At 42.7% G+C, this 24428-nt stretch overlaps 1 protein-coding gene across 5 annotated transcripts in view; it reads left to right on the top strand.

Annotated features, from left to right (window-relative positions):
• The first annotated feature begins 1179 nt into the window (after positions 1-1179).
• Positions 1180-24428, top strand: part of Daw1 (dynein assembly factor with WD repeats 1) — a 37504-nt gene continuing 14255 nt past the window's right edge. For all 5 annotated transcript variants that reach the window (XM_070023843.1, XM_070023748.1, XM_070024017.1 and 2 more), the window contains exons 1-6: positions 1180-1252; positions 14318-14390; positions 15972-16116; positions 17515-17573; positions 19186-19308; positions 23925-24024. In XM_070023843.1, coding sequence (XP_069879944.1) covers positions 1192-1252; positions 14318-14390; positions 15972-16116; positions 17515-17573; positions 19186-19308; positions 23925-24024 — 561 coding nt within the window. In that variant the 5' untranslated portion in view covers positions 1180-1191. The remainder of the gene's footprint in view (positions 1253-14317; positions 14391-15971; positions 16117-17514; positions 17574-19185; positions 19309-23924; positions 24025-24428) is intronic.

The following is a 24428-nucleotide window of genomic DNA, read 5'->3' as shown; positions in this document are numbered from 1 at the left end:
TTGAGAGTTGATTACAAATGTCATGTTCCTTTTATCTCAAAATAAATCAGTGTATCTTTTCCACTAACAAAGGCATTCTCTTAAATCATCACCATATTGCCATCAAAATAAAAAATACTATTATTTAAATCACAACTCTCCTCAGATTTCATTCATTGTGTCAGTGATCAGCTTCATAATTATTTACTTGGTCTGGGGTACATGATCATTTAGTATTTTCATTGTTTTATATATTTAGTTTCTTTAATCAGGCTTAGTTCTTTAGTTTTTTTAAATTCGTTGACCTTGACTGTTATTTTATTATTTCCTTGATTTGTTTTTCCTCAGGGTCAAATGATGCATTTTGGGCCAGCCTTCTAAGCTTTCTGTGTCCTCCTTGGTACATTACAAGAAGTCAGTGCGTACTCAGATTGGTGATGTCAACATTGATGACATGGTTTAGATGATGTGCACCTATCTCCACTGTAGCGGATTGTTGAAAAAGACACATTTTAAAATGCCATGACCTAAACAATAAAGTGTTTTTAACAAAATGTACCAGACACCTCCTCACTTCTGTAAAAGTAATTTTCTGCCTCTCCCGACTAGGAGGAAAAAGGTGGAGACGTTATCTTGAATTTCATGTAGGTCCCTGGTTGGCAGAAGATGGTTTTTGTGGGTTGTGGCTTTCTGTCAGCTTTGATTGTGTCACTCACTTAGCAGCAAAGGTTTTCCTGGTTCAATGATCTTTCTTATCTGCTAAGTACCTCCACTAAAAAAGGCTCAGTTGGATGCTTGAACATCTGAGACACTTGCTCTGTTTTTCTTTGTTTTTTAAACAAAGAAACGGGAAGGTTCGGAATACTTAACAGGCAATAGCGTAGTAATTTAACAGCCTTTAAAAAAATTGCATATACGTTAACCTGCATTTTTGGAAATGATATGACAGTATCATACATCCCAGGAATTAGATTTTTTTCTTCTCTTTCAAATTACCTTCTTAAAAAGAGAAGCACAGTAAGTGAATCACTTGAGAACTTGAGGAGAACTCTTACCATCCCTGCAGACTTGGGGGCCCCGCAGGGCAGGCTGCCAAGCCCGGCTCACAGCAGCTTGAACTAGAGAAACTAGCTGGGGCGCCTGCGCGTGCGCGCTGCTGCCACCGCCGCCAGTTGCTGTTTGGCCGTTTCCATGGCTACCAAGACCATCAGCATGGTGTCCGAAGGGAAGAAAATGAAGCTCAAGAGCCTTCTGCTCAGATATTACCCGCCAGGTAAGGCGCCCCACATGGCGGGTTCCGGCCCCCCAACATGCTGGCTGTGAGGGTCTGGGGCAGAGGAGGGGTTGGGACCCCAGAGGGAGGTGGGATCCCAAGTGAGTGACTTTGGGGGGACAAAGAAGGGGGGGGGAGGCTTCCCTCCCTTCCCCCTCCCCCGCCGCTCAGCCTTTCAGATGCTGGACACTGCTCCTCAAAACACTTAGAGTGACGTATAGGACGTTTCAAAAACTTTTAAATGCCATGCTTCCTGGTTATTCTTGAGTGAGGCTGGTTGGCCCGAGAGAGAACGATCGGTGGGTGTCCTGGGATATTGGTTTTTGGAAGGGAAGACAATAGAAGGATGTCATTGCTTTCTCTCTCTCTCTCTCTCTCTCTCTCTCTCTAAATATATATATATATTATTGTAAAAATAGTGTACAGAGGGGTTACAGTTGCATGAGTAAGGTAATGAGTACATTTCCTATTGAGCATTGTTACCTCTTTTGTTTTTCCCCTACGATCCCTTCCCTTCCCACCTCCCCAACTCCTCCCTCCCTCCCCCCCAACAAGTTGTAAAGTTTGTTTTCAACATAGTGTCTTCTACATCTCATTGTTACACTGGGTCAACCTGTATCCCCATTTAAGCATTTTGTTTTTTTCCCTTCCCCTCCCCAAATTATGCACCAGAAGGATCAAGCCAATGTCAATGGAGGGTGAGAAGGAAAATGCACAGACACACAAGGCTTACTAAGCTAGTGACTGTAGCCTTTTCTGTCACCTGATCAATACACTGCCTGCTTGCTGTTTTTTACACTGTGCCAACCTTGCCATGTGAGTTTAAAGAAGGCAGTAGCCCTTGATTTTAATGAGTTAGCCAATAATGAAATACACTCACGAAATTCCATTGTTTCACAGTAGGGTGTGCTTCTCTGGTCCTCTTGTTTTTTGGCAAGGGTATGGCCACATTGAGAAAGAGGGGGGGACCTGATATACAGTGATTCACTAAGCGTAACAGGGACAAAACCAGGAGTAGAATGCTTGGTTCCTATGTCTGAGTTCATATTAAAAATAATATGAATACAGGGAATGGGAAGGTAGCTCAGTGGTAGAGTGTTTGCCTTGCATGCATAAGGTCCTGGGGTTCGATTCCTCAGCACCACATAAACAGAAAAAAGCTGGAAGTGATCCTGGGGCTCAAGTGGTAGGGTGCTAGCCTTGAGCTGAAGAACTGAGGGACAGCACCCAGGTCTAGGGTTCAAGCCCCACGACTGACAAAATATGAATGCAAAATAAAGGATATGAAACTTGCCACAGAAAAACACAGATGACCAAAAACAATGCTTGCCTGTCATGGAAAGTTTGAATGAAGAAATCATATAAAATTTCAAAGGAGAATAGGTTAAATTTGATTTAAGATAGTTTTATGAAGGTAGGACTTAAAAGAATTTAAGGGGGTTGGGTGCTGGTGGCTCAGAGGCTAAGATTTGAGGACTGTAGTTGGAAGCCCAGCCCAGGAAGGAAAATTTGTGAGACTCTGTATCTGTAATTAATAAACAAAAATCGAGAACTGGAACAGAGCCTTAAGCAAAAAAGTTAAGGCATCCAGGCCACGAGTTCAAACTCCAGTGCGCCCGCGCGCGCGCACACACACACACACACACACACACACACACACACACACGAATGAGGGTAAATATCTCATTTTTCCCAGCAAGCAGTCAATGGTTTAGTTAACATCTCTCTTGAAATATCTGATAGAATTTATGATTCTTTTTCACTTATGCCATCGTAATTTTGCTTCTTTTACAGACTGCTCCCTGTTTGTAAATGGTATCACCACCCATCTAGTTTTTCTGGTAGAAAAGAAAGCTTGGTAGTTTTCCTTCATCAATCCCTTTAAGTCTCTTTGTACTCTCTTATTCTAGAAACAGATTTGGCCAGCTCTGCTTCTGGAACAGTCTATGAATTCATCACAACAAAGTGTCCCTCTCTCCACTGTCATTTTCCTGGCTCAGCCTCTTACCAGCTACCACCTTTAGTCCAGTCTTCTATTCTGGCAGCCATGGCCCCTAGCTGGGCAAGCCTCTGAATTGCTGGTTTTCACCCTCTTCCCGGCAGTCTCTGTCATTAGCAGCTAGAGGAATCTGAATGGAATTAGTCACCTGTTATACCTATAAAACCTGCAGTCTGTAAGCTTTTCTGCATTTTAGATTCTTTACCTGGTTCTTCCAAGAATTAAAGGAGGACCTCGCACTCATTGTCCTCTTTCTGGATCTAACTTTCCTGAGGCCTTGGAATAACTGATCTCTTTATTTCATTTCAGACAATGCCATAAAACCAGAGATATCCTTATTTACAGTCTGTTAAATATATCCCTCACTGATTTTTTTTCTAGCCCACTTTTGTTGTCTCTATGGACACACTATTATGTTTAACTGTTCATGTCTGACCTATAGAATGTAAACTCCATGCAAACTAAAACTTCTCCTTTGTCTATGGCTGGATCCTTAGCACCTGGACCAGATCCTGAGACACAGGAGGCTCTGAGTGTTTGTTGAGTGACTGCATGTAGATGCCTGTAGATTATGACAAAGATCGACCCAGACATGAAAACCGGGCTGCAACTTTCTCCAACATTAACTTTTGCAGAAAGCTACTCCCTGTAGGATTCCAAGTAAAATCAACTGAAAAGCCATTAGGCATGGAAGCTAGGAAATTAGTAACCTGTTCTCTTTAAGCACTCCATTTCCTCTTGCCTGTGCCTGTACATAAACCAGTGCTGGTTTTTGTCACTTCTAATGAATGATCACCTTGCCTTTGTCCCTTTCTTGGGGGTGTAGGTCGGAAATATGGAGTCTGAGATCTGAATGCCTGGCTGAAGCCATGGATGAACTTTTCCCCTAGGCCAGTCTGTTACGGTCGTCAAGCTGTCAGCCAGCCTGGTGACAGTAACACATCCCTCAGTGCTGACTCATTTGCCTTTCTCCTTGAGGGCATGCTGTCTTCCATCACTTCAGTGTTTGCACTCTGAATGCGCCCTTCACCAGTTCCCCCGCCCTCCCTCCCCTTGTGGCCATCCATCTTTCCTATCTGAGCTGCATCCAACCCAACTGACTCCTCTGTCCACGGCGGGCCAGTGCACCTCACAGGGGAGCGAGGCTCCTGTGCTCCCCCGTAACTCAGTTAACTGTAGCCTGATTTCTCTGCTTGCTCAGGCCAATGTTTTGGGCTCATCTTTGTCTCCATTCTTTTAACATCTGGTCCAATAACAGTCTTGGCAGTTTGGTTTCAAACTGGATGTAATCCAGTGATAGCTCTGTGCTGTGAAAAGTCCACGCTGCCCACGCTGTCCACGGCTAATGCTCCCACTCTTATTCCATTTCAGTCTCTTTTCCCCACTAGGGATGACTATAGTAAAACACAGATCTGACCATTTTGCTCTTTTCCCAAGCCCTTCGAAGTCTCTCCGACCCAGGTATGGGTGACAGGGTGATGGTGCAGGCCCTGCAGGCTGACTGACCCTTGTTACCTGCTCTACTCCCAGGTGGCATGGGCTAGCCCTGTGTGACCGCCACTTAGAGCTTCTGAAGTTGCTGTTCCTTCTGCTTGGCATAATCTTCCCCTGGGCATTTGCATAGCGTTGCATCCACATGTGCTGTAAACATGAATGAAGTGCAGGCTTAGACGCCTTCCCTTTCTAAACTGTTTGTCTTCTCCAGATGTTTCACAGTTGGTCCTCTTTTTACATTCGTCTTGTCTTCTTAGGGCTGTCTCAGTTCAACACACACAGACACACACATAGACACACACAGACACCGTAATTTCACTTATTTTTCTTGCCTTGTCTTCTCTACAAGAATAACATCTGTATGAGGGTAGGTCCTTTGCCTCTTTTGTTGATTTTGAATCCCTGACATCCATACACTTATTGAATACAACACGTATGATGAGATGATTTTTTTTTCTTTTGTTGGTTGTAGGGCCTGAACTTTGCTCCTGGGCACTATCCCTCAGCTTTTTAGCTCAAGGCTAGCACTCTACCATTTGAGCCACAGCACCACTTCTGGCCTTTTCTGTTTATGTGGTGCTGAGGAATCGAACGCAGGGCCGTATGCATGCAAGGCAAACACTCTACCACTGAGCCACCTTCCCAGCCTGAGATGATGTGTTTTAAGTAGACTGTTAAAACTCTTTGGGAAAGAGTTCATCTCAGTGATTCTGCTTCTACTTCAGTTCTAACAGAAGCAGCCTTCAACTCCAGAAACACATTACACTCAGGCTGGCAACTTGGTGCCTTAACGATTATTTTGTAATGAGATCATATTACTTAGCACATTTAAATATTTCATTTCCAAATTCCAATCTTTGGTGTGTCAGGTGATAGGCAAGGTCCCAAGATTCCACTGGATAGTAGGTGAGTGTTTCAATGACCTAATCAAATAGGAAAAAAATTGTTTACGACTGACTCACGCCTGTGTCACCTTGGATCCCGTGTGCATCCACTCATTTCAGCCCTCCCACTTCCATGTGAATGACAGACAGATGTGGAACATTTTCCGGTTAGCTTCCATAGAACTTGCCTCTCTACCTCCATTCCTGATGATGAAACATACATAGTGACGCATCGGTAAACCAGACACGGGCGTTTCCTTTGAATTCGATCCTGTTCCTGAATCCCAAAACTCTGGGCATTGGGAGCAGCTGATGCTGACCGTTTGTTCTTCAAATGACTCAGTTACAGCAGGCACCATCTTTTATTTTTTGTAAGAGATCATGAGCTGTTTAGCTAGGAGAAAGAACTGCACAGCATTAATTAACCTGGTTAATGTTCTGAGTGCTCTTAAGGTATCTGTTGGTCCAATTAGAGAATATAGGTCATGTTTGAATAGAACCATTTTATATACCATAAAAAATTGAGATAGGAGCTTCTTACTGCCTCATGACTATGAGAAGATGAAGAACATGGAAGTGTTCTGTAAAACAGTCACCAGAGAAAGACAAACTTGTATCAGCATCTTTGTCTAATCTTGCTTACATTCTGCCTAGCATACATCACAGCTCTTTGCTCATGTTGGAGGCTCAGTAGTTCATGGAGCAATATATATGACTGCCCTGGTGTGTGGTCATATTTGAAGCAGTCACATTTTGCACTTTATTTCCTGTATCCATTTGTTCAGCCATTTAACTAAGTTCAGCAACTTAACCAGCTTATGGCTTTTGAGCATTACTCATTTTCCCTAGAAACAAGGAAACTGTAAATCAAAGAGTCAGACTTTTGTTAATTTGTTTGCTATTTTTTAAGGCATTTTCTTAAAATATTAGGTGGTACTCTGTGGACTGTCAAGTACTTTCTCCCCCAGTCTTTCTCTGAGTTATTATTTATTCATTGAGTTACAGATTATTATATTACTGGATTCATTGTTTACCTCCCTTATTTACTCAAAAGTGTATTGAGTGCTTGATTCTCTCGGCACAGAAAGGAAAGCATTGTGGGTGTGTAGACTTTATGTCTTTCAGAATGTTCTACTGTACTTGGAAATAACCTAGTGGAGATCTTGTTCTTCAAGATTTTATATACCAGTAATGTTGACTCCCCTATTTGTTCTTTCTTTTTCTCTCCCTATTTTCTTATTTTTGTATCATATATTTTATTACAAAGGGACTACTTACTTATGACAAAGTGCTGCAAAATAGACAAAGGAAGAAAAGAACCCCTAAATCCTGATGACCCCTTCAAAAGCTGCTTAACATGCCATCAACACTGGGTGAATGCTTGCTTCTCCTGCATAATGCTGAGGGCCAGTCTTTGGGATCTTTTCTAATCTGAAGGATAAAATTGTACCTGCTATTTTATTGCATATGTTTCCTTTCATTGAACTTGTAAGTTTTGTTTTTTAATTTTGGTGTATTTACTGATCAATATTTGTTTTCATTGCAAGTGGACCATTCATGGTTTCTGACCATTTTTCTTTTCTTTTCTTAAAAAGAATCAAATTTGGAGTTCTTTACATTAAGTTTTCCAAGCTTTTTTTTTTAAATAGTTGAGTGGTCTTTCTGATTGCCATTTCTCTTTAACTTTGTCATACGTTTCACTAGTTGAAGCTGGCCATTTATTTAAGATGAATCTATCCATTTTAGAATTTTCATTGTTGAGTTTCACATCATGTTTTAAAAAAGCCAATTACTATCAGTAAGACATAACATCTTCAATTTTTTAAATTTTATAGTCAATTTTTAATATTAAAATTTCCAACCAACCAGAATTTTTTTTGTAGATTGTATTGTAAAAATCTAATTTATTTGCTTTAAAATATCTTACTTTGGGGCTGGGAAGGTGGCTCAGTGGTAGAGCGCTTGCCTTGCATGCATGAGGCCCTGGGTTCGATTCCTCAGCACCACATAAGCACTGTGGCTCAAGTGGTAGAGTACTAGCCTTGAGCTGAAGAGCTGAGGGACAGCGCCCAGGCCCAGAGTTCAGGCCCCATGACCCGACCCCCCCCCAAAAAAAAATAAAATAAAATATCTTACTTTTTCTATCCCTGGGGTGAGATTAGTAAAAATAACTAAGGCATGTTGCACAAAAATGAGGAGAGAGGTGGGTTGGGACAGCTCGGGGGAATGTCGAAAGAGATCACATTGATCATAAACTACTTTGTTTCATTGAATCCATGAACTCTTTAGTACAACTACTTAAAGATAAAAACAAAAACAACAACAACCCCCCCAAAACAACTCCTCCCTTCCAGGGACATACTGTGTAACACCCCTATAAATCTATGCTACTTCATCATGTGCATTTTTCTGTCTCCTTCCAAGGTAAGAAGTATAGCATTTACAAGAAAAAGAAAGTCATCTGATCATTACATTGTGACTTAACAATCCAGTCTTCCCTCATCAATTTGACATTCCTTTCTGATTTCTTTAAAATTTCTATGTCTGAATCACTGTACTATAGTTACCTAATTTTGCACCAGAATATATATTGCTTGATAGTTTATGGTAGTATCTCATAGAGTAAAAATTCAAGTTTCATTTGTATCTGAGAACTCTGTTAGACCTTGTCTGTCTTCATTAACTTTATACTTAGTTCTTCTGCACTTGTGAACACGATCCTTCCATTACCTCCTGCTCTGCTGGTTCCCGTATCGATGCCTTTCCAGCTTATAGTTGGAGCCTCTTATATTCTATGAATTCTTGTAAACACACCTCAATTATTTCTAGAACATCCAGTAATGGTGTATCACTAGGTTTTCAGGAATTTTAATGTATTGTAATATGTATATTTTCCTAAAAAGCTTGATGTGGTACACGCTGTCTTTTGTGTTCTTAAGGAAACTACATGGTTTTTTTTTTTTTTTGGTGGCTGGCTGTCAGCAGAACATTCCTTTTATTCTTTTTATTTTATTTTTTTTTAATTTTTTTTGGGTCTGGTTGTGGGGCCTGAACTCCGAGCCTGGGCACTGTCCCTTAGCTCTTCAGCTCAAGGCTAGCGCTCTACCACTTGAGTCACAGCGCCACTTCCAGCTTTTTTCTTTTTGCTTATGTGGTGCTGAGGAATCGAACCCAGGGCCTCATGCTTGCAAGGCAAGAGCTCTACCACTGAGCAACCTTCCCAGCCCCTCCTTTTATTCTTTTAAAGTTTGTTTCTCATACTAGAGAACCAGAGTGTGGCTTTGGGTCTTCAATTCAAAACAGCAATTTCAGGATGGGGGCTGGCAAAGCAAAACTAGGTCAAATGAAGCTGGACTCCACTTGTTTTCCAGCTGTGTGGTGGTATCAGGCAGTTTCCTAAGTCATTAAAAATATTTTGATTGATTTTGCTGTGCTAAAATGGTAGCTTTCATTGCATAGCAGCTGCTTGGGTTCCTGTGTGGGCTTTGCTAAACTACTGCAGTGAGATCCTATTGAGGTGAAATTTCCTCCAAGATGGTAGCCATGCCACTCAGCAGCAGAGAGGTCTGACACTGAATCAGAGTTGAAAGACGGTAAAGGAAGACCCTGAACTTCGAGGAGAGGGAAAATCCCTTTATATCTAGAACTCCAGAAAGTTGTTGACTGGAAATTCATAATTAGCATTTTGATGGAAATTGAGACTATGGACCTGGTTGAATTTAAAGAGAGAAAGAATGCAGAAAAGAGAAAAGAATCCTTGGAGATACACTTCAAACATCTCCAGTATGAGCAACAAAGGAGAATGAGAATATCAAAGTCATTAGAGAAAGACACATTTCACAAAGCCTGAGGAAGAAAACAGATGAGGAAAAAGGGAGTTTGTCGTAGGGTTATTTCCAAAGGGCCATGTGGTAGAAAGGCAAGGAATGCAAACTGAATTAATCAACCTGGGGATAACCATTCACTCGTGTGCTAGTAGTTGGTGCATTTAGCAAGGTCTGCTTACACAGTTGGAAAACTCAGGAAGACCTAGGGAGGGACAGGCACCACGAGGGAGAGATGGAAGCCAGGAAAGGGAAGTGGAACAGTCTGATCCAGGACAAATCATGTGAACCTGCTGTATTTACGTCACCGAGACTTGTTTGTTCCTCTAGGAAATATAAGGGAGCACATAGTAAGTTGTTTTTCCCCTGATAGATGTTTCAGCATCACTGGGAAGAGATTGCACAAATGCAACTCAACTGGTACAAAGTGACCTGTGATATCCCATGTAGGATAGCTCAGACAAGATGTGATGAATAAGTAGGCAGCAAGCTATGGCTGTTTAGACTTCCTATATGCGAAAGAATTACATATATGTATATATAACATTATGTATATATACATATATATATCTTATTTAACCTTAACCTTTAAATTATCTACAGATTGAAAAAAATTGAGCCATAAAAGATTATTTTTTCTAGTGTCATGACAACAATAAATAAAGGTTTGAACAGCAACTCAAAAACATGCATCTCGGGCTGGGAAGGTGGCTCAGTGGTACAGTGCTTGCCTTGCATGCCTGAGGCCCTGGGTTCAATTCCTCAGCACCACATAAGCAAAAAGAAAAAAGCCGGAAGTGGTGCTGTGGCTCAAGTGGTAGAGCACTAGCCTTGTGCTGAAGAGCTGAGGGACAGTGCCCAGACCCAGAGTTCAGGCCCCACAACCGGACCCCCAAAAATACAAATGTGCATCTCTCTGATGCCTGTGCCACCTTTTCAACTCGGCCACATTCAGTTTTCAAGGACTCTGTGCTTTTGAGAAGCAAGCACAGGGATCTGATAGCACTGACTGCTTGCTGGCAAGGTTCTCATATATGATCTGCGGCTTTGACTCTCCAAGTGTAGCGAAGTCCTGAAGCCTTTGAACCATTCCAAGGTTATTATGGTAATAACACCAAAGTGTTACTGGATTTCTCACGGCCCTGACCTGCACCATGATGGTACGGAGCAGCAAGAGCTGGGAGTGGGTGGGCCCTGGTTCCACATCAGGGCACTGTCAGCAGAATCCGAGGGTGGTGGGTGTATTCTTCATTAATCTTCTCACACTAGGAAGAGAATACTCCGCTCACTTACGAAGGTCTTTGATGAAGCTGCAGAACTTATGGAAGCAGCGGACTGTGGGTACATGACCCTGTGATCCTGTGTGTGCCCTTTGGGATCCATTGGGGGAGCAGGTGGAATGTCACAAAGGCATCTCCCACATGCAGGCAAGTGCCACTGTGGCCCCGAGGGAAACTGTGTGAGTTGTTGAGTAAACTGGCTGTTTTGAAAGACAATCAGATAAGCAGGATTTCCCCCTCCCCGCCCAGATCTGGGCATTTGGCAGATATTTTCTTGAAAACGAGCCCAGTAAACTTGAAAATTTCCAGTAAAACTGTCAGCATTTCATGCCAGTGATAAAACTTGAGCTTGTGAATGAAAAAGAAAGCATTTCAGAAAACTTGTATCTTCCATAGCTTCCTACCAGCTCACCAAGCAGAAGTTTTCTGATGATAGTGATTGAGATGTTTGATGTATGCCGAAACACATCTCCATGTAGACCATTCACATTATCAGTAATTCATTACTCAGTAATGAAGTCCTGGGTGGATGGATAATTCCTCTGTCTCTGCCCTGGTGTTTGCTGATTGCCTTCACCTGGCCTGGTGCGATGGGAGACTTTTTGATGGTGCCCTGGACATGCTGGCTGTCCTATTAGGAAGCTCTATGTGGTAGGTCTGTTTTAGCAGGCTCTGGGCCTGGTTAGATGGAGCATATATGTTCCGCTCTAGGCTGCGGGCTTTCATTCCACTAACAGCTTCAGTCCCTGAGCCTTTGTGTGATGCTTTGGGTGCTGCCAGTTTGTGTTGAATTCCTGCGGCTGCTATATGAGAGAGGGCAGCGCCGCACTGTGTGACCAGGCTCACCTCTGGACCTGTGCACCCCGCTGGATAGAAGGAGGGGAGACACAGGCCTTGCTGAGCTGGCTCTGGTGTGGAACGGGAGTTGGGACATCACAGGACTTCTCTGCTCCCATTTGGCAGAAGGGTGGGGCAGGAATCCACCTGTGGAGGGGGTGTGGGAAGTTGTGAGGTTGTACTGCTGCTGCTGCTGCTGCTGCTGCTGCTGCACCTCGGCCGGGCCCTGGTTGCAGAGCAGTAGCCCAGAAGGTCTGGAGCTTCGCCTGGACTCTGCTGCCGCCCAGGGAATGTAGTGGTGGGACTTAGACCTCCCTTGGTTCATGGGTGGGTGGGATGCTGTTTGTTTAGCTTTCCTGGTCTTCTGGTCACAGGGAGCAAGCTTTCTTGACTGTTTTTTTTTAAGTTTAAAATGTTTAATTCTTGGTAGGGAAGTTAATAATTTTACAGTTGAGTCAGAGCAGACAGATATATTCAGCCTGACGGTTGATTCAGGGTAGAACTCTGGCACCTGGCTCTTGGAGCACTCTGGTGGCACACCACGGGAAGCTCATGCTGTTGGGTGTTCCAAAGATTTCACTGCGGAAGAGGCTCAGGGCCATGAGGTTTCTAAAAGTCAAGCGCTGTTCTCACTCCCTCCCACTCCTGAGTAGAAAATGGAACTTATCTAAGGTCTGAAATGGTGAATGATGCAAAGAAAAGTGTTGCTTACATCAGTCCAATTTCCCACAAACATTTTTTTGTTCTTCCTTCTGATAATTGCACATAAAATCCAGTAGGAGCCATTTGTCCACCCTTCAAAATTCTACTAAATAGGATGTGTGATAAGTAGGCCACAAAATATAAATTTCTGGGAAAGATTGATAGCCCAGAGATACACAATTTCTTCCTTTTGTGACTGTCGGGAACTGATAATGTTTCCCCCTCTACCAAAGAGTGTAGCTCATTACAGTTTATTCACTAGAAAGCCAGTACTTAGTATAAAGTACTTAAGTTCTCTTTCTTCTCCTCATCTTTCTTCTCTCTCTCCTCCCTCCCTCCTTCCTTCCTTCCTTCCTTCCTTCCTTCCTTCCTTCCTTCCTTCCTTCCTTTTTTCCTTCCTTCCTCCCTTCTTCCCTCCCTCCCTCCATCTCTCTTTCTTCCTTCCTTCCCTCCCTCCCCCCCTCTCTCTATTACTTTTCTTTCTTTCTTTCTTTCTTTCTTTCTTTCTTTCTTTCTTTCTTTCTTTCTTTCTTTCTTTCTTCTTTCTTTCTTTCTTTCTTTCTTTCTTTCTTTCTTTCTTTCTTTCTTTCTTCTTTTCTTTCTTTTTTTGGTAAAAGACAAAAATACTGAGACATAATAAATTATACAGGTCTCTAGACATTAACACAGTGAGACAAAGGAGGGTATTCTCAGGAAATGATCACAAATGTGTAATAGCTATGTGCATGTGATCATATAAAATAATATTTATCAAAATGAACTCCAAGAAATGAAAACACGAGGTTTTTTTTCCCTTTGTTGCTGTTTTTGTTTTCGGTACCTTTTGCCTTGTTTCTTCATTTATCTGTCTTTGGAGGATGGATGGGGGACAAAGAAATGGTGGGATGAGGGTGAACAGATGCAGCACTGGTGCTCACCAGACACCGTGTTGAAGGTGAACTGCATAACTGTGGAAGGGGCTGAGAAGGAAAACCTGCCAGAGCGTGAGGAAGGCGTGTCACTGTTCAGAAAGAAATGTCGCGTTACCGGATGCACGCAGCTGTAACCCCTCCGCACATCACCTTTACCACAACAATAAGAAGCAGATTTGTCTCAGCCCGCCTTTTAAAACATTTCTCCATACATATTTTTAATTTTTAAAAATTATCTCTACAGAAGTGGCAGTGTGGCTCAAGTGGTAGAGTTCTAGCCTTGAGCACAAAGAGGCTCAGAGACAGTGTCCAGGCCCTGAGTCCAAGCCCCACTACTGGCCAAAAAAAATCAGAAAAATAATCTTTAAGTAGTTGCCAATTTACAAAGCAGGTTTTGCATGTAATGTATCTTGACCAATATAACCCCTTTTAATCCATTCTTCCTCTACACACCCCTTCCCTTATTCTTCTTAATTTTTGTAAGATGTACATTGATTGGACTCTTGTCTGTATTTTCCTCTTCTTCTCTTCATTCTTCTACCATGTTCCCCGAGACCCCCACCCCGCCCCTTTCAGCTTTCTGCTTCCTGGTATTTTCTTGTGCTGAACTGCGATTTTGGCTTTCTGAGGAATTACACTATTTGCGATCTCCCTCAAATCTAGAGTATTTCAGTTCACACATTGTTGTACACAACATATACCGAGTACTTATGAGTCTGTAAGCTAAACCTAGCTTCCTCATAGAAGGGAAAACATATATCCTATGTCTCTCTGGACTTATTTCACTTAACATCATTTTTTCCAAGTCTTTCCAGTTCATTTTTTTTTATCCCTAGCCACAGGTTCTTGGTTCTAGTTTGGGACATCTAGAAATAAGAGCAAACCCGGGACTCAGCACTATCAAACCAAACTGTCTCTCTTCCCAGATCCCTCTACCTGACAATTGCATTGTATCATTGACCGTTGAATAATTCCAGGGATATTTAGAGGAAAAAACCAAGAGAAATCTATCTTTATTCAGAACCTGCTATAACTGAGAATCTGAAAAATAAAGATGACAGAGCCAAGTTGAACACTATTCAATTTTGGCATAGACCATTACCATTCACAGTTCTCTATTATATTTATGTGCAGGAATTCTGTTGGAATATGAAAAAAGTGGTGAATTGAGGACCAAATCCATAGATTTGCTTGAGCTCAGTTCTAGGTAAGTCAGCTATAGGATGCAACATGTATTTTATATCAAAATACAGGTCAGAAATGTTCACTGGGTGTTTGTGGCTCACATAATTCTAGCTACTTATGAAATGGAGATCTTGAGGATCAAGGTTCAAAGCTAGATAGAGAAAGAAAGTTTGTGAGACTCCATCTCCACTTAGCCAGCAAAATGCAGGCTGGAGGCGTGACTCAAGTGGTTTGGAAGTGGTGTGGAAGAAAGTTGAATGAAGCCCTAGCAGTAGCACATAAAAGAAACGTTGGAGGTGGTTGGTGGTGCCATCGGGTTGAATGGAAGGGTCGCGGCCCCAAGGCGCCTGAGGTCCCTCCGGGAAAACGCGGGGAGCGCGGTGCGGCTGCATCCTCCTCCTAGAAGAGCCGCCCTCAGCGGTGAGCCCGACCCTGAGGGACGGACAGGGCTTGGCTGCCGACTCCCCGCTGGCGGGCGATGGTGCTGCCGGCGGCTGGCTCCCACGGCCAGGCCTCCTGGGGAAGTGTCCCAGGGAAGTCACGAAGCAGAGCTGAGAATGTAATTCCTGGAGTTGAAGCAGCCATGCAGCCCTCAGTGGACAAGCATGAAGAAGAGATCAGAATGGGAAAAAGCAGCCAGTTTCTTAAAATCAGTTAGTCACTGCACTGCATCAGGACTGTACATTTCAGACATATTGCCATACCGTATCATTTCCTGCTCCTTGCATCCTGGATGAAGCAATCGGTGATAGCACAAGGCCTGCAGAGGATAGATGATGTGGAGGAACAACTAGAATCATGTCAGCTACCCCCAAAGGATACCTTGCTGCAGAGAAATGGAGCAAATTGAAATGTGGTACCTGGAGCTCGGGTGTTCATTGTTGTTGTTCTTGAGATGAGATATCTCTGCAGCCCAGGTTGCAGGCTTCCAAGTGCCACCACTACTCCTGGTCAGTGGCTGTTTCTAATACAACAACAACAAAATCTACAATACTTTAAATAATGCAAAATAAAAGCCATTTGTATAGTTTCAAAAAAAGAGAGAGAAAAAAGAAACATTGGAGGCTGAGTGTGATGACTTATTCTTGCAATTCTCACACTACAGAGGCTGAGGCCGCATGCTGGAGAGTTCAAAGCCAGTGGAGGTTAAATGAGACATTGTCTCAATTTCTTTCTTTCTTTCATTTGGAAAACTCTGATAGCGTGATAGGTGGATGAGCTGTATATTCTACATTATTTTAAAAATTGTTCTATGGTGTATTACCTCCTGCTTGTTTCAGTGGGCTGTACTTGGGGGTCTTGATGAGGAGATGATGGTAAAAACTAGTCATTCTAGAAAATTCTAGCATCCTATTTACTTCTGCTCCACCCCATGCCATTTCCTGACTTGGGTGATTTTTTTCACCTCTCTGAGGAATCTCTTGAAGAACAAGATGGTACTTTTTAACAGTTTCTCAATCTATATAATCTCAATCTCTATAAAGCAATGTAGTTCTGATATAATGGACATATACATGTGTGTGTGTGTATATATATATATATATATATATATATATATATATGTAATTTCTGACATGCAAACTGTTTTCTGGGTGATTTTCAGCACTGATGTTGGGGCCTTGGTGGAAGAGATACAGAAAGTAGAGCCCCTGATCACAACATCGAGAACGCAGCAGCTCACACTGTTAGTCCAGAGGCTGCAGGAGAAACTCGCCCAGCACAGCGACCACAGCTTCTACCTCTTCAAGGTGAGCCATGCTTCTCAAAGGACCGGGGAGGCGAAGGTTGGTGAAACAGTCGATGTTTCATTCATTTCTCTTCCCATAAAAGCAGAACTTTTCTCACTTTACAACGCTTTTTTGAAGAAGAAAAAATACTTGTTGTTTATTTCCATGTCTCATGTGTATGTGCTAAGATTAAGTTACAAAAATCATTTGTTGGGTGAATGAATGAAATTCAAAATGTTCTTCAGATACTAAATAAAAATTTGTAGCAGGGTCATTGCCATTAGGTGAATTTTAAGTTATTATTGAAATTATTGTCTAGCTAGACTAATCTTAAGGAGTTGTGTTTCATAATATATTGACATGGTAATAGATATTCTTTCTTGCATATGGTCTGTTCCATCTGATACAATATATCCAGGAGCTCTTTAGTAGGTGTCCACTGTGGTTCTGGGAGAGGGTGAGGTGATGGCTGTCTTATCTTGCTTTCCAGCAGGTGGCACTGTTCCACTTCAAATACACAAATACAAGCTCCATCACCGACTGGACAGCGTCAGGGAAACGGAACTGCTTTTGGTGATCCTGGGGCTTTGTACCCAGAGGCCTTGTGCTCACCAGAAAGGTGCTCTACCACTTGATCCATGCCTCCACATTTTTGGTTTAATTATTTTGGGGATAGTGCCTCATGATTTTCTCTGGGCTGGCCTGGACCGTGATCATTTATGCTTCCTACATGGAAGTCAGACCCAGCTAGGAGATCCCTTTTTTTTTTTTTTTTGCCTGAGCTGCCCTCAAATTTTGATTTTTTTTTCCTGATCCTTACCTCCCAAGTGTCTGTGATTACAGGAGTGAGCCATGTCTCTGGTCTCAAAAAAGGAACACTTTTGATACTGAAAAGGGCAGCTATTCCTGGGATACAGCTGCCGCTGACATAACCAGACATAACCAGCCTAGCCATGCAAAGGTGATTCAAGCCTTTGAACATTGGTAAACTACCTACTATGTGGAGATGGAAAAACTGATGACAAATATTCAGTCAGGAAGTTTTAGGATTCAAAAAACAATAACACATCATAACGTACATATAAAGTATAGATAGTGTGTTTCACACTTAGTGTTCATAAATACACGTAAAAACAAATGCAATGTATAAAAATTGTCGCAAATGAATGCTGCTTAGTATCTTACCTAATGGCTACAATTTTATCCTAAGAGAAATTGTTGTGGCTAGCAAACCCAGAGCCAATTATGTCCTGCAATTATCTGTATGAGCCAAATGTTTGGTTTGTCTTAATAGATTGTCCATTTGTTACTTATAAATTCGACAGCATTGAACGTCTTCATTCATTGGAAGTTAAAAATTAATGAATCCAGTTTAATATGGTGTGACACCAAAATAAATGGTGTTTTCTTGCATTGAAGGTTCTCCGGGCACACATCCTGCCACTGACAAATGTCGCTCTCAACAAATCTGGCTCATGGTAAGGCTCTTTTTATTTCGATTGTGTAGCAATCAAATTATAAAACCATTGCTGGGGTTGCCAAGTAGTGCAATTACTTATGCACCTCATGTATTCATTCCTCTGGCTTCAGTGTCCTACTTAGTACAGAGGAAACTTTAAGCACTTGTTCTCACTGCTCTGAGTTTTCTGTTGTATTTGTGGACTTGGGGTAAGAAGCACGCTGAGATCTCAGGAAGCTGCAGCTGTGCGTTATTTAACTCAGGATAATAGCTCTTGGGGGGTGAAGTTGTGTTCTTCTTGGCTGAGGGAGCTGGGTAGCGGCTGCTTGTGAGTGTTCAGTTTATTCTCTGTCTAGCCCAGGGTCTGAGGGGGAGGCAGGAAGAGCCTTCAAGCCTGTGTCTAGAGCGGGCATGGGATGCACTGGGATTCTGAAGCTGGAAAGACCAAGTGGAGAACTGAGGCGGAAGCTAGAGCGGGGAAAAGGGAGACCAACATTTCATGGTTGGAGAACGACATCATTTGTAGAGATATATTTAGTTTCACCAAGTGGTACACATGATTTAGTGATAGAAGAATACATCTAGAAGAATACACCCTGAAGGAATATAGCCATTCTAAATGGAATTCCTCTTGTGGTTTCTGATAAAGAGGGGGTTTTAAGTCAAAGGGTTTAGATACTGTTTTCAATTTGCTCTGTATTGCACACATAATCTCTACTATAAAAGAACAAATTGAGCTGGGCAGTGATGGCTGGTCTCTATAATCCTGGTAGCTAGGGAGGCTGAGATGGAGAACTTTGTGATTTGAGGCCATCCAGAAGAGAAAAATTTGTGAGACCCCCTTCTACCCCTTCTAGCCCATGCCTATTCTCCTAGGTGTAACGGGAAACTCTCCAGGCACGTGTGCAGGCGGGATGCAAGACCCCGCCTCAAAAGTTAAGCAGTGATGACCAACGTTAGTGGCCCACGCCTGTCATCCTAGCTACTCAGGAGGCTGAGATCTGAGGATCGTGGTTCAAAGCCAGCCTGAGCAGGAAAGTCTGTGAGACTCTTATCTCCAATAAACTACTCAGAAAAAGCCAGAAGTGGTGCTGTGGCTCAAAGTGGTAGAGTGTTAACCTTGAGTGAAAAAGCTCAGGAACAGCACCCAGGACCTAAGTTCAAGCCCCGTGACTGACAAAAAAGCAGTGAAGGCCAGAGGCCTGGCTCAGCAGTTACAACCTTTACCTAGTAAGGCCGGGGCTTTGTGTTCAAACCTCAGAGCTACCAAAACACACAAGCACCAAATGATGGAATTATCACCCTACAGACAAAATACGAAGTCTTTTTTTTTTAATTTTAATTTTTAGCAGTACTGGGGTTTGAACTCAGGACCTTGTTTATCTTGTTTGTCTGCTTGCTTGATTGGCACTCCACCGCTCCAGTTGCATGTCCAGCCTACTTTTTGCTGGCTAGTTTTGGAGATAGAGTCTTGTGGATTTTCCTGCCCAGGCTGACCTTGAACTTCCACCTTTGTGATCTTAGCCCAGAGTAGTTAGGATTACAGGCGTGAGCCACGAGCACCAGGTTCATAGCAGAGTCTTCACAAACACGCTTCTGTTCTCATCCTGTGTTCTTCTCCCTTGTGTTAGCTTTATCACAGGAAGCTATGACCGGACGTGCAAGGTGTGGGACACCACATCGGGGGAAGAGCTGCACACCCTGGAAGGCCACGGCAACGTGGTGTACACCATCGCCTTCAACAACCCCTATGGGTCTGTGTGTCCATTCACTTGATCCTTCACTAAGTCACGTGTTCAGGCCTCAAGCTTGGGGACAGGGTGGGGAGGAGGGTATGGGGGAGAGGAGGGGAGGGAACAAGGGAAGACAGTTAAAATGTCCTGGCTGTCTGCTATACCACTGATGGCCTTCCAGAATCTCCTTCAATGTTTAATGCCCGTGGGACAGGTATAGAATGAGGAGTTCAAGGCCAGTCTGAGTCCATAAACAGCTGTGGTAGTTAGGGCCATCTGGGTGGCCCTGGACACCATGATGCAATGTACTCAACAGCTTGCTTCTCCATTTGGAAGTAATGTTCAGTCTGTGGCAGCTCATGGCTACCTCATAAGTAACAGTGCAAATACAATAAGAGGTTATTTTTCAAACAACCTCTGGCTCGATGTGTCTGGGGCACGCAATGTTTTCTGTCCTTATGACCTGGGATCCTAAGCTTAGAGAGAGATACCTGCATTTGTTGACCAAGCCATGGTTTCAACTTTAATCACAGAACTTGATACGAAACTGCATTACAGAAATTGCTGTGTTAAAATGCTCCATACACCAATGGAGTGGAAGAGTGTGGAAAGGAGGCTGGGTATTTTTTTGTTTGTTTGTTTTTTTGGTCAATCATGGGGCTTAAACTCTGGGCCTTGGCCCTGTCCCTTAGCTCTTCAGCTCAAAGTGAGCTCTCTACTACTTGAGCCACAGCGCCACTTCAGGTTTTCTGGTGGTTTACTGGAGATAAGAGTCTCACAGACTTTGCTGCTCAGGCTGGCTTTGAACTGTGATCCTCAGATCTCAGCCTCCTGAGTGGCTAGGATTAACAGGCATGAGCCACTGGCACCCAGCTTTTTTTTTTTTTAATTCTTATTATCTTTAAGTAGTTCTAGATAAGAGGTGCCACTTAACAAAGTGTGTTTGTTGTTCTCAAAGGTAAATCTTGGGGGGGAAATAGTGTTCCTAAATGAAATTGTTGGAAAGAGTGAGGTTCATCTAGACAGCATCTTCCAAAATCCTGGGAATATTATGACTCCGGTCTTTTCAGAAATGTTTCTCATTTAAAGAAAAAGAAAGCAAGATTTATAGAGGTTTAATAGAGGAAGATGTTCAGTTAACTCATACCTCGTCGATTCTTTAGCTCAGTCAATTCAAAGGCCTCTGTCACAGATTGGGAAATGAAGGTACAACTGAATAAAAAATTAAACACACATAACTTTTTTAAAGCACTTGTCCACCAAGAAATGAGTTTTCACATCAGTGAAGCTGGCTCAGTATTTCTGGCCTATTTCCTATGGTAAATGACCAGAGCAAAACAGCAAGTTCTTCACAAGTTAAGAGGAGAGGGAGAGCATGGGGATTCCTCTTGATCTGAGTGCCCTTCCAGGAGATGTGAGATGAAAGCCTCAGCCTGAGGGGCATAAGCGGTGGGGGCCCAGGACTCCTGGAGCATGGACTTTGGCTGCTCAGGGATTCCAGGTGGCACCGTCCTCAGACAGCCCGTGGCCAGTCTCTCTCATGAGCACTTACGATGGAGAAACCAAAGGGGCAAGGTCACAGCATCGTGTGTGGTATGAATGTTCTTCGTCCTGCAGGGCTGAGTTGCTATGGAGTTTATGAACAAAGGGCAGGAGCGATGAGCCTGCTCTTTAGAAGGTCTTCTTGGCAGAGAGAAGGCGTTGGGGCATTGGCAGTGGGAAGCAGCAGGAAGCAAAGCGTTTAGTAAGACAATGAACATTGTCAGGCAGAGTGGCAGAAGGAACAGAGGGGCTATGGGATTAGATGTGCAGCCTGGCACCGGTGGCTCACACCTGTCATCCTAGCTACTGAGGAGGCTGAGATCTGAGGATCGTGGTTCAAACCAGCCTGGGCAGGAAAGCGCTTGAGACTCTTATCTCCAGTTAACTACCAGAAACGTAGAAGTAGTGCTGTGGCTCAAACTGGTAGAGTGCTAGCCTTGAGCGAAAGAGCTTAGGGACAGCGTCCAGGTCCCGAGTTCAAGCCCCATGAGCTAAAAAATAAGAAGATCAGATGTGTATAAATAGAATTTTTCACTACAGTTTCTGAAAGTGATATCTAGGCTTAGAAATTACACTTGCAGAGCACAGTACTTGTGGTGGTACAATCCACCCTAATTGGAACACTAAAACAGTAAATTTAACTTTGATTTTTACTTCCTAGAGAATGATCACATTCATAATAGTTTATTATACCATCTTGTGGAGGGGGAAATGTGATTGGAATTACAAGTGACATTGTTTCATGGCTGGTGTAATTCCCATTTCATTTTATCGTGGTGCAGTCTCCATTATATAAATACCATATCTCTTAATGGTCTACTTAACAGATATGATCTTTTATTTGGTATCTCTTGGGGAATAAAATTCTCTGGCAAGTCTAGGCAAGAGGCATTCTAGTAGATTCTGTTAAAGGCCCTAGGTGAAAATGCCCACTGTTCCAGTTGTGCAAAATCATCTGATGATTTAGTTGTGTGCAAAAGTTGTAGTTTTCATGGTTCCCTGTGGCATGAACATTTCCACAAAGTGAGTTTAAGACAGCCATCAAAGAATAAGATGGAGCTTGTGTTGTGTTCATGTGTGTGCATATTCACATCAGCTCATGTACATTCACCTGTGTGTTCAGGTGTGATCGCATGTGTGCATGTGTGTGCATGTCTCCTTTGTGTGTATTTATGTGTGTGTGTGTGTGTGTGACAAAAAGTGTGTTTTTACGTGTTTTTTTACAGTGGGTAAGATGTGAGTTTTATTTGTTTTCTTTTTTATTGTGAAAATACTGTACAGAGGGTTATAGTTACATGAGCAAGGTAATGAGTACATTTCTTACCCAGCATTGTTGCCTCCTCCTTTGTTTTCCCCTACTATCCCTTCCCTCCCACCTCCTCATCTACACTCCCTGCCCCAGCCTAAATTGTAAAGTTCGTTTTTTCGACATAACGTCTTGTACATTTCATTGTTGTAATGGTCTACCTGTATCCCTATTTAAACAATTTGTTTTTTTCCCTTCCCCTTCCCAAATTATACCAACATCAAATACAGTGAAAACAGGGGTTATAACATGGGGGAGGGACATACAAAGCACACAAGAAATCACTTAAACCCTGTTTGCCCTGAAACTTAGTCCGAGCTGGTCTTCAACTTGCACTCTTCCTGTCTCAGACTCCCAAATGCTGGGATTACAGCCATGTACTGCTGTGTATGGCAATGAGTAAGTTTTGATTCAGTAAAGCAATTCTTAATAAAGATGTTGATGTGAGTAACATCTTTTATGCAATGGTGTCATAAGGACACAGAGTATACTTCAATAGACGTACAATAGACATTGGTTAACTACAATGACCACTGGATACTGATAAAGGGAAGAAGGTCGAACAAATGGATGGAAATGACCCACGAGGGCTTGAGCTTACCTTGAGCAGTGGTCGAAGGTAGCAGCAATAGGTATGGGACATGTCCAGGTACCCTGGGTTGGATGACAAAGGGAGAGGCCATTGCAGAAATTCTGCATAGGCAGCTGGCCTTGATGGCCGGAAGGACACAGAGAAATGTGTGTGGGTTTTCTAAGAAAAGGACCTTTAGCCCAAATGACCACAGAAGCGCCCTGTTGGGGGCTGGCACCAGAAGAATAAAGCAAGACACCAGTGTTGTTATGGACAAATAAGTTCTACTACCCTCTTGGTCCTATAATTTGCCTTCAGATATGTGGCATACGAAGGTATAAGATCTCTTATACCTTCAAACAATGAGTGTCCTCCGTAAATGGCAGCCCGGGGCTTGCGGGCGGCACGGCGGCAGAGCATTCGCCCAGTGAGCCCCGAGTTTGAGCTCAGCATGGCAGAACTGAAAAACCAAAAGCATTGTTGAGTCTTAAAAGAGAAAGTGAGGAGTGGCTACCATCTGTAATCCCACCATTGGGTAAGTTGAGGCAGGAGGATCATGAGATTGAGGCCAGCCTGGACTACATAGTGAGACTCGTGTCTCAAAAACTAAAAGTTCATTAATTAATAAGTTAATTAAATTTTAAAACAACACCCAAAGATAACTGTGAGGACACTTTGATGACTTGCTGTAAATGATAAATGTGGGCTAGGGGTAAAATAAGAAAAAATACTGCCAAGACCCATGGTTAACCAGTGTAATCCAGTTCTTCTTGGGTAGGGAACATAGCCAAGCTACAGACTCAATATGGGGTGTCTCTTGCCTGAAAGTGGCTGGTCTTTTATCAATCTGCTCTCGGAATTCTCTTGCAAAAAGAATAATACAGTTTTCTCAGGGAGTTTCTCACTGCCTAACTTCTCACCAGCTAGAGGCTTTTTGCCTCTCTTTTAATTTTCTCCTTTTATATTCATGTTATTTGTCCTTTATAGCTATTTACAGAATCTCCCTAGATTTTGCCGTATTTCAATATTTTAATTAAGAATTGATATGAATTGATCCCATAAAGATAAGGCATTATTTTGTTTTTCATTGAAACAAATATACTATTGCTTGTCTTGAAAGTGAAGTTATGTCCGCATCTGAACGCTTCTTGTCTTAGTCCAATGGATCATGTGATGCAGTCAAGTATGTTTTAACATGCATACTTCCAAAAATTGCAGTGACAAAATTGCCACGGGTTCCTTCGACAAGACTTGCAAACTCTGGAGTGCGGAGACAGGAAAATGCTACCACACCTTTAGGGGCCACACGAAAGAGATCGTGAGTATATTCAACAACTTGTCTTTTCCTTTTGTCTTGCTTGTTAGCTTATCTGTCTTTGGGAGGGTAAGAGGGGATATATAAAGGGTGGGAACAAGGTGAACAAATGCAGGAGTGGTGCTCATTGGACCCTATGGTGAAAATGGGTGGGGACTGGAGGGAAAACTTGGGAGTGAGTGAGGGAAGGGGTGACATTGTTCAAAAAGAAATGTATTCTTTCCCTGACTTACGTAACTGTAACCTCTCTGTGCATCACCTCTACAATAACAATAATATATAAATATAATATATATAAACATAAATGAATTATATGTAGATGTAATTTATATACTATAAAATTAAGAAAAGTAAGGGAAGGGGTGGGTTGGGAAGGAGGGAAAATGTACCATTGATTAAGATGCATT

This window comes from Dipodomys merriami, unplaced genomic scaffold, assembly GCF_024711535.1.
Source record: "Dipodomys merriami isolate MVZ:Mamm:240054 unplaced genomic scaffold, mDipMer1.0.p SCAF_1, whole genome shotgun sequence".
Taxonomy (NCBI): Eukaryota; Metazoa; Chordata; class Mammalia; order Rodentia; family Heteromyidae; genus Dipodomys; species Dipodomys merriami.
Note: the sequence above shows the minus strand (reverse complement) of the source record. Positions and strands in the feature narration are given on the sequence as shown.